This window comes from Esox lucius, chromosome 3 (assembly GCF_011004845.1).
Source record: "Esox lucius isolate fEsoLuc1 chromosome 3, fEsoLuc1.pri, whole genome shotgun sequence".
Classification (NCBI taxonomy): domain Eukaryota; kingdom Metazoa; phylum Chordata; class Actinopteri; order Esociformes; family Esocidae; genus Esox; species Esox lucius.
Window position 1 is genome coordinate 13,745,174 of NC_047571.1, and position 13,437 is coordinate 13,758,610.

Sequence of the window (13,437 nt, forward strand, 5' to 3'; positions counted from 1 at the left end):
TGTCCATCCACAGAGGTTATGACAGTGTCTATCCACACAGGTTATGCCAGTGTCCATCCACACAGGTTATGCCAGTGTCCATCCACACAGGTTATGCCAGTGTCCATCCACACAGGTTATGACAGTGTCCATCCACAGAGGTTATGCCAGTGTCCATCCACACAGGTTATGACAGTGTCCATCCACACAGGTTATGCCAGTGTCCATCCACACAGGTTATGCCAGTGTCCATCCACACAGGTTATGACAGTGTCCATCCACACAGGTTATGCCAGTGTCCATCCACAGAGGTTATGACAGTGTCCATCCACATAGGTTATGACAGTGTCCAGTAACATGTTATGACTGTGTCCAGTCACAGTGTACCACCTCTTGGACTGACCTTGGTTGAGACCTGAAGAGTGAAATTGACCTAGGCTTTGGTTTAGAAGGCCAATGCAATTCTCTGGCATGCAGCAGACCCAGGTTTAAAACACACACACAGGCAGATAGACAGACAGCCAGGAAGTCAGATGGTGCAATGTAAAAGCAGCATACTTCCTTCATCCTTACACCCACGACCACAATCTCCTGGGCCCTGACTGGTGGTACTGACCCGGGGCCCAGTGGGGCCCTGTCTCCTGGTACTGACCCAGGGTGGTTGTCTCCCTTCAGGTCTCCTCGGCGGGGGCTTCCCAATCCAAAGACGGCCAGGGCAAAGTGAGTCCCTACCATCGCCATGAACACGCACCCCTCTCTCATTCTCACCCTTGTGCTCAACCACTCTCTCCATATCACCCTGAAGGAAATACCATCAGCTGCCCATTTCCCTCCATTGACAATTCAAATCTTTCGGTGTCACACAAACACATAGGAATAGACACACGTCGCTCTGTCCCTCTTGCACTCTAATGCGCCCACACTTCTGCACATCTTCAACCCTTCCTTTTGGTTCCAACCTGTTGCTGTCAGCTGCACAATGTGGAATGGTTGTGGACAGTCTGTCTAAGTCTCGGAGACGAACTTGTCATCATCCACATGACCTCTACAGCCATGACAATATCCAGCGGGAAACATTTTCTTCACCACAAAGTAACGCCACAGCGATCATTGTCCTGGCCTGGACCATCCAACCTGGTTTAAATATCAAAGCGCTGAGCTATTTGAGAAAACCCGGGAGGTTTTGTAGTGTAGACAATAGGTTTTGTAGTGTAGCCAATAGGTTTTTTAGTGTAACCAATAGGTTTTGTAGTGTAACCAATAGGTTTTGTAGTGTAACCAATAGGTTTTGTAGTGTAATCAATAGGTTTTATAGTGTAACCAATAGGTTTTGTAGTGTAACCAATAGGTTTTGTAGTGTAATCAATAGGTTTTATAGTGTAACCAATTGGTTTGTAGTGTAACCAATAGGTTTTATAGTGTAATCAATAGGTTTTATAGTGTAACCAATTGGTTTGTAGTGTAACCAATAGGTTTTGTAGTGTAAGCAATACTACTGCTTTTATTCGACGTACTGGCCTTTACAATGAAATTATCATTATAATGTTAACAAAAGCTTGACAGAAAAGTGACCCGATCCTGTTGCTGTCTCCTCAGCAGCTGTGCAATATCAGAGCAACCTCTGGTCGTCCAACAGGCTGTGGAAGCAGGAATTGAGAAATAACAGACCTTGGCTGTGGCCGTGTGTTTTAGAGGGTGACTCAGCCTGCCTGCGCTATTGCCTGCGTCACAGAGGCACAAATGAAACTAACCAGCAGGCAACCGCAGTACACACTGCAACAAAAAAAAAAGACACTGAGAAAAGAGACAAGTGCTTTTGATTCCAGGTGTTTGAACAGCAGTTCTTCTGCAGAGTGGTGGCAGAGTGATGGCTAGCCTACATATCTGTTTAGGTGTGTGTGTGTGTTTAGGATTTACCAATGTTTTTTAGGACTGACAATTCGCCAAAAATAGTAAAACAAGAGAAATTAGATCTTGTGGGGACATTTCACTGGCCCCGAAAAGGGAAAATACCATTTTCATTTTCTGGGTTAGGTTTGGGGTAAAATAATAAGGATTACTGGTTAGGTTCAGGGTTAGGAGTTAGGTTACAGGTTGGGTTTTTGTGGGTAAAGGTTCGATTTTTGGGGTGAAGGCTAGAGTTTCGTAAAAAAATAAAAATACACAGTCAATTGGACGAAGTCCCTCCAAGAATAAGGATTCCTAAAATGGGCGTGTGGGTACTTTTGGTTCAGAAATAATGCAGTCGTTTTTTTTTTTTGACTTAAACCACATCCACTGTAAAGTGGATGAGATTTGAACTCATTTGCATGAAACTTTTGCCTCTGACAAGCCAGACTGTTGCGTGACTGACTTTAATTACTACTGTGTGTAAGAATGACTTAACCGCATACCGCTTTAGATCGCTTTCACCTTTCCTCCTGGCACCACCCTTCACTAATTCTAGACTCACCTAGTGACCCATTCCCTCTGCTACTGTGCTGTTTTGTAGGTTATGATAGTCCACAAAAAACTGGACTTCAGCCATATCACCTCCCGCTGTGGTTCCAAGGATAATATCAAGCATGTCCCTGGTGGAGGGAATGTAAGTACAACACATGGTCCTCCCATGTGGCTGATGCCTTCCATTCCCACATCTCACTGACACGCTCCACCGGGCAGAAGGGAAGTCCTGTCCATCTGAAATAGAATAATGTTCTAGTCATTCTAACTGTATGGTCAGCCACAATAGCCGGCCTGGATGTAATGTTGGGTCTAATTACTGTGCTGTTTGTGCTGGCTCATCCAACTAACCAACCGTAGCGATATTAGCCTTCTGCCTGCCTCCATCTCACCCACACTGCAACAAGCATTACATTTCCTTATTTAGTGACGAAACAATCAATTGAAAATGGATACAGCTTTGCCCACTTTATGCTGTCCACTTTGTGGGCGAGAGTGATTTGATAAAGCACTGTGTGAGAATTTCAGAGTGGGTTTTGTTTCACGTCTGCCGCGTACACATTTGTCTTGTTTGTTTGGGTCCTCTCAGGTCCAGATTCAACATAAGAAGTTGGACATGAGCAAAGTGACATCGAAGTGTGGCTCTAAGGACAACATCAAGCACAAACCAGGTAAGACCTTTTAGGATTTAGGAAAGCATGTTCACGTCCCAAATTGAACCCTATTCTCCTATGTAGTGCAGCACCTTGGACCTGAGCTTTGTGGGCCCCTGGTGATAAATACCACACTGCATAGGGGATAGGGTCCCATTTGGGAAGCGTCCGTATGTCCTCACACCAGTTGTGACTAAGGTATGTCCACTACAGGAGGTGGAGATGTGAAGATTGAGACTAAGGCCAACGGCAATAGTATTGGTAATGGCAAGGCCAAGTCTAAAGTTGGGTCGATGGACAATATTGGCCTTGAAGCAGCGGATGGAAAAAACAAGGTATTTTGATCACTCACATTGTCCTATGTTAACCAGGATTAGGTCAAAGGTTTCATTGAAACGCATTTCAGAAAAGGTTGAGTTTGTGATGGTGGAAACATTTTTTTTTCATATGTTGTCTGCTCACAGAAAGAAAGCGAGTTCATCCTTTCAAAAACAAGCAGTGTCATCTTGCATTAAGGTTGTTTGGCCGCTAGATGGCATCACAAGTACCCAGCCTCACCACTGGTTCATAGAAACACAAACAACAAATGAAAGACAATGAAACCTATGGGAATTTATACACTGTGTTTCTAGGCTGAAGGCATGAAGGAGAAAATATCTCCCCCTGGTGGAGCTGTGACCACAGAACCAGGAAGTATGTCTAAGGAGAACGGGCATAAGGAGATCGTGCCTAACCCTAGTCCCTTTGGGGGTGACGGGCTGCGGGACCCGATCGCCATGGACAAACGTATCCCTGAGACAAGTAGGTTCCGCTTGCTCCACAAAAGACCCTGCGGTGTTTCATAAATATCCCTTTCATGGTCATGCACTCTGAGTGCGTTAGCACTGAGGTTACTTCAATTACCTTTCATCACACTGTCACTGAGTATCACTTAACAATTTGTTTTAAGTCCTGATTGCGGCAAATGACAAATACTAGATGCCATTTAATTAAATTATCAAACAGTTCACTTTATCTTCTTCCCCTCTTCCTCTGTCTCTATCAATCCCTCTTTCATTCCATCTGTCTCTCCTTCTCCCTCTGTATCTTTCATTCCATCTGTCTCTACCTCTCCCTCTGTATCTTTCAATCCATCTGTCTCTACCTCTCCCTCTGCATCTTTCATTCCATCTGTCTCTACCTCTCCCTCTGTTTCTTTCATTCCATCTGTCTCTACCTCTTCCTTTGTATCTTTCATTCCATCTCTCTCTACCTCTCCCTCTGTATCTTTCATTCCATCTGTCTCTACCTCTCCCTCTGTATCTTTCATTCCATCTGTCTCTACCTCTTCCTTTGTATCTTTCATTCCATCTGTCTCTACCTCTCCCTCTGTTTCTTTCATTCCATCTGTCACTACCTCTTCCTTTGTATCTTTCATTCCATCTGTCTCTACCTCTCCCTCTGTATCTTTAATTCCATCTGTCTCTACCTCTCCCTCTGTATCTTTCATTCCATCTGTCTCTACCTCTCCCTCTGTATCTTTCAATCCATCTGTCTCTACCTCTCCCTCTGTATCTTTCATTCCCTCTGTCTCCATTGTTCCTTTCTAACTTCCTTCATTCCACGCTGTACATCTACCCGCAGATTGAGTCTTACAAGCTGAGCTTTCTCAAGCACGCACGGGCCACGGTGTCGACATCATCTCCCGGCCCATCCCGATTGGCAGCCACCCCTCACCCCCATCACAGCACCTCTCTCAGTGTTTCTCTGGGGTCCGCCAGCTTCCTTTTCCACACCCGTTAGTTCCAACCCTCGTTACCCTACCAGGGGGGAGGGGGAAAACTACTGTACGCTAGCAGGACAAGGACTTCTTTAGCAGATCGCAGCTTATTCCGGCACCTTCCTTTTACCTCACCACACAGTGTTTCCTCAGTATTCTCTATCCTTGTGGCATATCTGTCCCAGGCAGTTGGTTTCAGAAAGCCAGTATTAGTTTTGAGCGAAGAGTTCAGGCAGATAGAGCAAGGTCTTATCGCACGGTGGGTTGTGGTCTCTTCTGGATTGCCCAGTTTAACTTGCTGTGATATAGGTGGAGTAGTTTTACCCTCAGAATGAACCTTCTAGACGCTCGGTGCCCTCTTAGTGTTATGTTGGAGCGGAGTGAATATTATATCATATCATATTATCCTGCCTGCTTCTTTGGTTCCAGCCTAAAGGCACTTTGTTCCAATACGACGTAGTGCTACTGCGATCGAAATCTCAAATGTCTAATTTGTCATTGACTATCACAACAGAGCCAGTGCTTTCTATGTGACAGGCGTAACTCTAGGCATAACAGCTTCCTTATGCTCCTACTCACCTGGATGAGCATAACCTCCCCAGTACTGTAGGGACCCCAGGTGTCACCTGAGATGAATACAGAACATCATACTACGGCGATGAGTGGAGCACCCCCTGTGAGAAAGTGGGACTGTCCTGTACTCCCAATGAACAGTGGCTAATACGTCACCCCCTCCCCCTGACTGATCCAGTGTGTCTAAATAACCCTCTGTAAACATGTGACCCCCCCCCCCCACCCCACCCCCATCCCCACAGCACACTCTCAACAATAAGAAACTAACTAGTAGGCTGTTTGCAGCAGCAGGATATTCAACATCTCTTTTAAAAAAAAAAATCTCTGTATTGTGTTCTTTTTTTCTCGTAAATGATTGTGACAATGAGCTGATGTGTCGTTTCGTTATCAACTCCCCCCTTCTCCTCTTACTGTTACATCTCTCTGAAAGCAATACGGTGAGAAGACGACTTCCTTACACGCCCGTCCCCACACTTCTGAACTACAGTATGGTTCAGTCAGAGAGAGACAAACCGGCTCTGGTCTGTGCACAGGGACTAGATGCCTGGGATAGGACTGAATAGTGGGCAGAAAAAGTGAGGAAAGCCTATGATTACACCCAGGGAGTGGGGAGACTCCAGTGACGTTTGTGTTGTCCCCCAGTGTGAAACAATCGTTTGGAGGTTGCAGGACACAGACCCAGAGGTGGACGTACACAAAATATCTTTCATGAATTACGTAGATACGAAAGACAAACAGGAAACGGCGACGTGACTTGACTGAACTCGACTACAGCGTTGCGTATAGAACTGTGACTGACAAGAAACACTAGGGCAGGAGGAACTCAAATAGGGACATAACGAGTGCCCAACGAGACACAGGTGGAACTAATAGAAAAAACATAGAAACAGAACCAAAAGACAAGTGAACATAGAAATGATCAAGTCTCTAAAGTGTTGGCCCGTTTTTAGGGACAGGGAAAACTAGAGTGATTTCAACAGATTTCTTCACAAGTTTGGGATGGACAAAGAGATTAATGAATTGACCTCCAATGTAACAGGCTTCTTAGCTACTCCATTTGTTAATAAGAATTGATTTGAATGGCTGCTTATGCTATTGAAGACACTGTGAATATTCACATTATTGTATAACAATAGGTTTGCTGAATTTAACAAAGTTAGTTTTTTCTTTTTTAACAAATAGGAAAATTACTCTGATTAAACAGCTCAGCTGAATTGTATAACAATATATGACTATGAATTAGGATCCAGTGTGTATGTGGAAGATAAATGATCTTCAGGATGGTCTCATTTTTGTGATCAGCACTAAGCATGTGTGTGGAGTTGGTCAGATTTGTGGTGCGCTGCTGGGTCAAGATGGAGGGCGCCCCATTGCCTTTAAAATACTCACCCAACTCTTAAAGAAATGACAGGTCCTTTTGGAGACACCAATCGAGACTGTCCAACAGGAGAGATAATGGCCACAGATGTCCATGTGCAATGGTGCCTTGTGGATTCTCAAGGCTGGACTGTAAGTTTTAATTTTTTTAGGGAGGTGCATTCCCTCCCTAAAAAAAACAAAAACATCTCCACGAGTAAAATACTTTTACACTGATTTGTTTGTTGTACTGTAAGCTACGATGCTGCTTGACGTTTGTAAGGTGCGGTTTGACTCTTTTGTTGAGTGTGTGCACTGCAGTTGAGGAAATAATAGGGAGCACGAATGGCAGAGATAATCAAAGTGCGGTTGGATCAAATTATCGAGGATGAAAGCAAAAGCACCTTATAAAATGTACATGGTATTCTTTCTCTCAACAGTCCCATGATTGGTTTAAAAAACTGCATTTGATAGAATTTTTCCCGAAGAATACAGTAAATGGTACAGCAGAGGAAACCACTGAATGTGGTGACGGTGGTGTGTACATTTCAGGTTTGAGCTCTACAGTGCGACTGAACTGTTGGGATGATTGGATGAACAGATTTGTCTTTTAGTCTCCTTGGTGGTAACCTTGCTCACAAGTCACATTAGTGGACTTTGGTGTCGTGCCGTGGGTACGATGGTCACTCACTCCCAGTCTGTCCTCCTCGTGTCCGCAAGGAGTTCCGTTTATTAGACTCACTCCTTCTGACACTTAACTCCTGCTTGCACCGCCACCTTCCACTAGTCCTCACAACATCGTTTGTAAATAGACATCCACGTGTTTTTATCACCATAGGAAAAAAAGATATTGATATTAGGGTGTTTATGTGGATGTTGAGAAAAGCATTTCATGTTCATGAACCCATTTTTAGAGATTGTTTTCTTTCTCCTTTCTGCAGTCTGCCTTTTATCAGAAAGGGCTGAAGTACAAGAATGTTTTTAAAATGTAATGTATCAAAGATGCAAGACATGAATATAATATGTATGAACTTTTTGGTTTGTTTTAAAAAATCACAATAAGCCACAATATATTTAATTTGACTGACAGAAGGAAGTGTGTGTCGAGTCCAGTTATGGGCACTGCCAGTGATGATTAGCATCTCCCTGGTTGTTCTAGGTCTGCTTTGACCCACTCCATCTTTGATATTGCTTGAACACAAATGTATCTACACACTACACACTGTAGGTCAGAAATCTACATGGAACGAAGAATATTCACTGTCATGAATATTCTTCCGATGTTTTGTGTCACTGGCAAATAAATCGAGTGACAAGTGCCCAACTTTAATCAGGTGGTTGAAAGTCATGCTCCCACATGCAGCACCTGACACACACGGTCCTTGAATGTCACCCAGACGTCCCTCTTAAAGCCCCCCACCCCCACCCCATGTGAGACTAACAGTAACAGTCTTTTGGCATGTGTTATGTAGCAAGCTCCTATAAAGCAACGAGGAGCCATAGCTGTGCTTCTGAAAGCATACCTACAGTGTGCATTTCTCTCAATAATGCACACCATAAGAGCATGCAGAAGACAATGGATTGTAGACATCTGTCATAGATACAAGTTTATTGTTTCCCCTTCAATTTGAGATGTAATGTAATTTGGTATGAAAGAGATGTTCAGTGATTAATTGTTAACTAGTGATGTCAATATTAATCATGAAATAAAAGACAAGCAAAACATTTCTTGATGTCCTTTATTTTTTCTTGGTGTATGGGCATACTTTTTAGATGTATAACTCAGATGCCATTGGCGTCTTTTGATCACACTTCAGATGTTTCTAAGACTTGATTGGAGTCCAGCTGAGGCAAATTCAATTGATTGGATTTAGACAGCACACTCTTGTTTATATAATTTTCCACACTTCACAGTGCAAGTAAGAGCAAAAACTACGACATCAAGTCCAAGGAACTCTCTTTAGAGCTTGGAGATAGAACTGTGTTTAGTCTTAGATGTGGGGAAGGTTATAAAATGAAGAGTTACCAGGAGCACAGTGGGATTATTGTAAAATGGAAGATCAGAACCACCAAGACTCTTCCTAGAGCTGGCTGTCCAGCCAGACTAAAAAGCCAGGCAAAGAAAGGCGTTAGTCAGTGAGGTGACCAAGACCTAATGCCCACACTAACAGAGCTTCAGAGTTTCTCTGCAGAGACTGTAAAACCTGCCAAAAGGACAACCATCTCTGCACCATGCCATCAATTAGGCATTAATTGTAGAATGGCTCAACAGAAGCCACTCTAGAGTAAAAGGCATACGGTATGACATGCCGCCTGGGGAAAAAGTTGTTCTGGTCTGATTAGATCAAAATCATACTATTAGGCCAGAATCCCAAGCGGTACATCTGGCCCATCACTTGGTTAATTAATATCAGCCTTACAGTGAAGTATGGTGGTGGGAGCCTCATGCTATGGGGATGCTCCTTTGCAGCAGGTATGGAAGACTGGCCTTGATTGAAGGAAGGATGAACAGATTAAAATACAGAGAGGTCCTTGAAGAAAACCTGATTCAGAGTGCAGAGGACTTAGGACTGGACATCAAGATGAATCTTTCAGCAGGACAAAGCTGCAGTGAAAACAGGACCTGTCTGTGATTGTCCATGACTGGGCCAGTCAAAGCCCAAACTTGAACCCCATTGAACAACTGTTAGGAGACCTGAAGATTGTGATTCAAAGATGCCCCCCATCCAATCTTACAGAGCTTGAGGAAAAATGGGAGAAACTGCTCAAGTCCAAGTTTGCAAAGCTTTGTGAGGTATACTCAAGAAACCATTTTGCTTCATCATTGTGGGGTACTGTGTGCAGATTGATGGCAAAAACTATTAATTGGATGAATAATAATTACATTATTATTCATCCAATAAGTCTATAAGACAACAAATCTGGAGATGAGGGGTCTGAATACTTTCTGTAGTACGTATTGTCCAAGGGGAGTTGCATCCTTGCAGCTGTCAGCTAGATTCTCCAACTTCAGGCTCTCCATTAGAACCTATTGGGCCAGCCACCAGAGAGCTGTATAATACCACTGCCAGTTCAACTTAATATGGAATAGTTTCCTGAGGAAAAAGATAAACCTGTGACAGTTCCTGCTGGCAGCCTTTCACTGATTGAGAAAAACAGCTTCTCAATAACACAATAAGGTTCACTGTGAAGTCTCCACCGAAACTAACAGGTGACCCAATTAGAGATCATGTCCTTCTACAACATTGACTGTAACTTAAGCACCCTGTGTTTTCACACTTTATTATTATCACGTCTCCTGACTAAATACGCACCTGCTGTATGTTGGTGTGGAGAGTACCCCTATTCACTCACGTCTTTGAATGTCCTCCAACCAAGCCAACAGAGACATGTTACCTGTCCTACTTAAGTTTGCAAACCGACCCGGCTTGGATTTTAAAGGACTATTGTTAGAGGTGTTTGTTTCATATGGTGAGATAATAAAGGTCACTTTGGGGAGAAGGACTGCCCACCACACTTCTCTCTTACTGACTTACATTGGATCATTCATCCTTGGCTCTGCAGAACTCCAGCAGACTACAGCCCAAAGAGAAAATATAGCCTGGGGACAAATCAAAGAGCTGACAGTGGAAAGGTCTGATTTTGTTTTCCTTGTCAATTACTTTGATGCTTTTGATTTCGTAGGTCTGTCTGTTTCTCAAAGTATCAATTTGTATAGTCTTACCTCAAGGATGCTTCGGGTTCCTGCCAGTCCCTCACTGACTGGCATCTTAGAATGGCTTCACTGTCTCCATGGTCCAGCAGGCGGGCGCCACTGAAAAGAGATGAAGTGGTATGTAAAAACAAAAGGCACAAAAGCAAGGTTAATGTACATTATCTGGAGTTAATGTGGTGTGCTTGCTAGTCTAAAAGTGGTTATGGTTAAATGGTATTTACAGTGGTAGTAACATGGTTCTCTTAGACTTTATAACTTAAAACAACCTATTTTCAGGTACATCATTTGTATAGTTGCTATGAGATTACTAATTGTAGTAGGGTGTAGTGTGCTAGTTGGCTGGAGAGAGTTCTAAATGATCATCAGCCCAATCATGTTTTTAAAGAGAAAGGATGAGTAAAAGTCTATTTTAATCGGGGGATTAGAGATGCAATGACTGCCAGTCAATTACATGGCACCTGAAATGCATTGGGAGTTATGCAATTATTATTATTATTATTATTTTGCACGCATCAGTAATAGTACCAGTGCCAGTCTGTGTGTTTTAAAAGTTTTGTTGTTGGTAACGGTTTAAAAGCTTTGGCAAATAACATTCCGAAAGTGTTGTGACAGTAGGGCATCTCTGAATGCAATCACAACAAACCTTGAAACATGGAGGCAAAAGGGGTCCTATCCAACACTAGACAAGTGTACCTTATAAAGTTTAGTCAATCTATTTGCTAGCTTGAAATGTATCTAGTATGTAGCCTGTTTTCAGCATGTTAGCTATGTGTTTGTGGGCAAATATAGAGTATGTTCATACACTGATATAGTGGACATTGTTGAAAACTGTCAAATGTTGTTCAGTGTTGTCTTATTAAGAATCTTGTTTCCTTAAAGGTTTCATGGTGAATAATATGGCCACAGAAAATAGGAGGATCTGATGATATTTAAATCAAAGGTGAATGAATAGAAGGCCTCAAAAGGATTTACACAAAATATAAATAACATTTTATGCAGTATGTAATAACATGGAATTTAGTTTGTAATTAGTTCCTACAAACCATTTATTATTTGATTTGAAATGAATAGAGTTCAGTACTTGACGAAAAAGCATGCAGTGGTCTAGTAGTGACAGAGTAGGATTGTAAGAGTAGTGATTTTGAATAAAGGTCTTAAAGAATAAAAGTTCTTTAAGAAAAAGTAAATATGTAGTCTTCCCATGCTTTGAAATGATCCAGTGTATCACTCTTTACAACTTAAATTACTATATAAGTCAATTCTGGTCTGCTTTACATCTCAGCAAACAAATAGTAAAACTAGCAGGTTTCAATCAGATTTTTTAATAGTATCACTTTCCAGGGTTTCCGGGGTTGGGAGTAGAGAATTTAGGACATATGTTTTTTTTTTACCACATGAATTGGGCTCAGCCCTTACCTGGCTTGATGTGAGATGGTCCATGTGGAGCATTGTGTGGAATGGCCCACGTTAAACATGGTGAGGGATTGCTAATTTTGGGATGCCCGGTTCTTAGCTGGACCTGGGTTTGGCTGATGTGGGCTTGGCCGCGTTGAGTGCAAACTGTTCAATATCTTGCAATAGTTCTGTAATCTCGCTATTCTACAAATTCTTCCACGACTTACTACATGTTCATAAGCCATCCGAACAGGGCCGGCTCTAGTCTTTTGGGCCTCTAAGTAAGTTATGATTTGATCCCCACCTGTTTTCATAAATAATATAATAATAACTGAGTTAGGCCCCAGAGCACATAACATGCATGCCAATTAATTGGTTCTAAGACCCTGACAACCAGGGGTGCAATTTGGATTTGGGAAGTGCAGGAGCCCTACTTTCTACTTTCCAGTTGTATCTAAAATGTTAAACTGCTGGCCAGTGGTCTCATTTTGTCCTAGGAAACATATGTGTAGGAGCTGAGCTCCTGCTGGCTCCCGCCCAATTTAACCTCTGCTGAGAACCACGGGTTTAAAGTAGGGCAACCACTATTTGCAAATTGACAGAAAAGCGTGATTATCATTAAGAGTGGATAGGAAAACCATTATGATTTACCAAGACTTTACCAAACATTTGTTTTCTCTATATATTTTAAAACCAATATTGAATCTAGAAAAATATATTTGTTAAGAGATATGATTTCAATCCCCTTGAAAAATGCAAAAGACCCCTGGGGTTCCACGGACCCCAGTTTTAGAAACCTCTGGGCTGATAAGGAATTGGGGTGGGCTAGGCTGTGGTAGTTGGGTGCTGCTTAGCCCATGTTAGACAGATTGGAGTAGGCTTGTGTTCTTATTGTGGGCAAGCACCTGTACAGCTAGTATTACCTAGTCCAAGTTGGGCTATTTCACGTTGGGCTGTGTGTAGGATAGTCACTATGTTGTTCAAGTTCGAATGACCTCAACATTTTAACATTGAACAACAATGCTCATACAGAGCTCTGTTGAGGGGATTAACATTCCATTCCTGACTACTAAATGGCACTTTAAGCCGATTCATTCCCAGCTGTCCAGATCCCTTCTCTGATTTCTTATTTGTTAGTCTCAAAATAAAACACCTTGTTATCAGTTGCTGCAACCCAACTCCCTTGGCTTTGGCTCTTTGACACCTGTCTGTTTCGAGCCTTTATGTCCTTTGTGTGATGGCATCCGGGAGTCTCCTGCTGTTGTAAATGTGACGTGTAAACAATATTTTACAATTAAACTTGTAGCTAATCCATTACTTCATAAACAAAGTTATTTTCTACTGCACTGATGCTAGGTGAAGATTCTTAAGTGCCATGACAACTGATACCACAGGAGAGTGAGTAACCAATGGGAACGAGCTCCAGGGCCATGCAGACGCTCAGACAGTTGCAAGTAGGGCAAAAGCTTAGAAGCTACGTTGAAGATAGTGTTGTGTGAACTGATATTGGTAGTCTCCTTATTAGAATCTGTATGTCACCAGGTGAAACATTTTGACCAATCAAT

The 13,437-nt window shown here is 42.6% G+C and overlaps 1 protein-coding gene across 5 annotated transcripts in view; it reads left to right on the top strand.

The window, feature by feature from the left end:
* The window catches only part of map4l (microtubule associated protein 4 like), a 46,262-nt gene extending 37,773 nt beyond the window's left edge, over positions 1–8,489 (top strand). For 3 of the 5 annotated variants that reach the window (XM_010868032.5, XM_010868034.5, XM_034289710.1), the window contains 6 exons: positions 655–699; positions 2,471–2,563; positions 3,011–3,092; positions 3,288–3,409; positions 3,707–3,875; positions 4,698–8,489. In XM_010868032.5, the coding sequence (XP_010866334.4) occupies positions 655–699; positions 2,471–2,563; positions 3,011–3,092; positions 3,288–3,409; positions 3,707–3,875; positions 4,698–4,702 (516 nt within the window). In that variant the 3' untranslated portion in view covers positions 4,703–8,489. The remainder of the gene's footprint in view (positions 1–654; positions 700–2,470; positions 2,564–3,010; positions 3,093–3,287; positions 3,410–3,706; positions 3,876–4,697) is intronic. The other 2 variants (XM_020045487.3, XM_010868033.5) reach the window with 2 other exon arrangements.
* Positions 8,490–13,437: the final 4,948 nt, after the last annotated feature.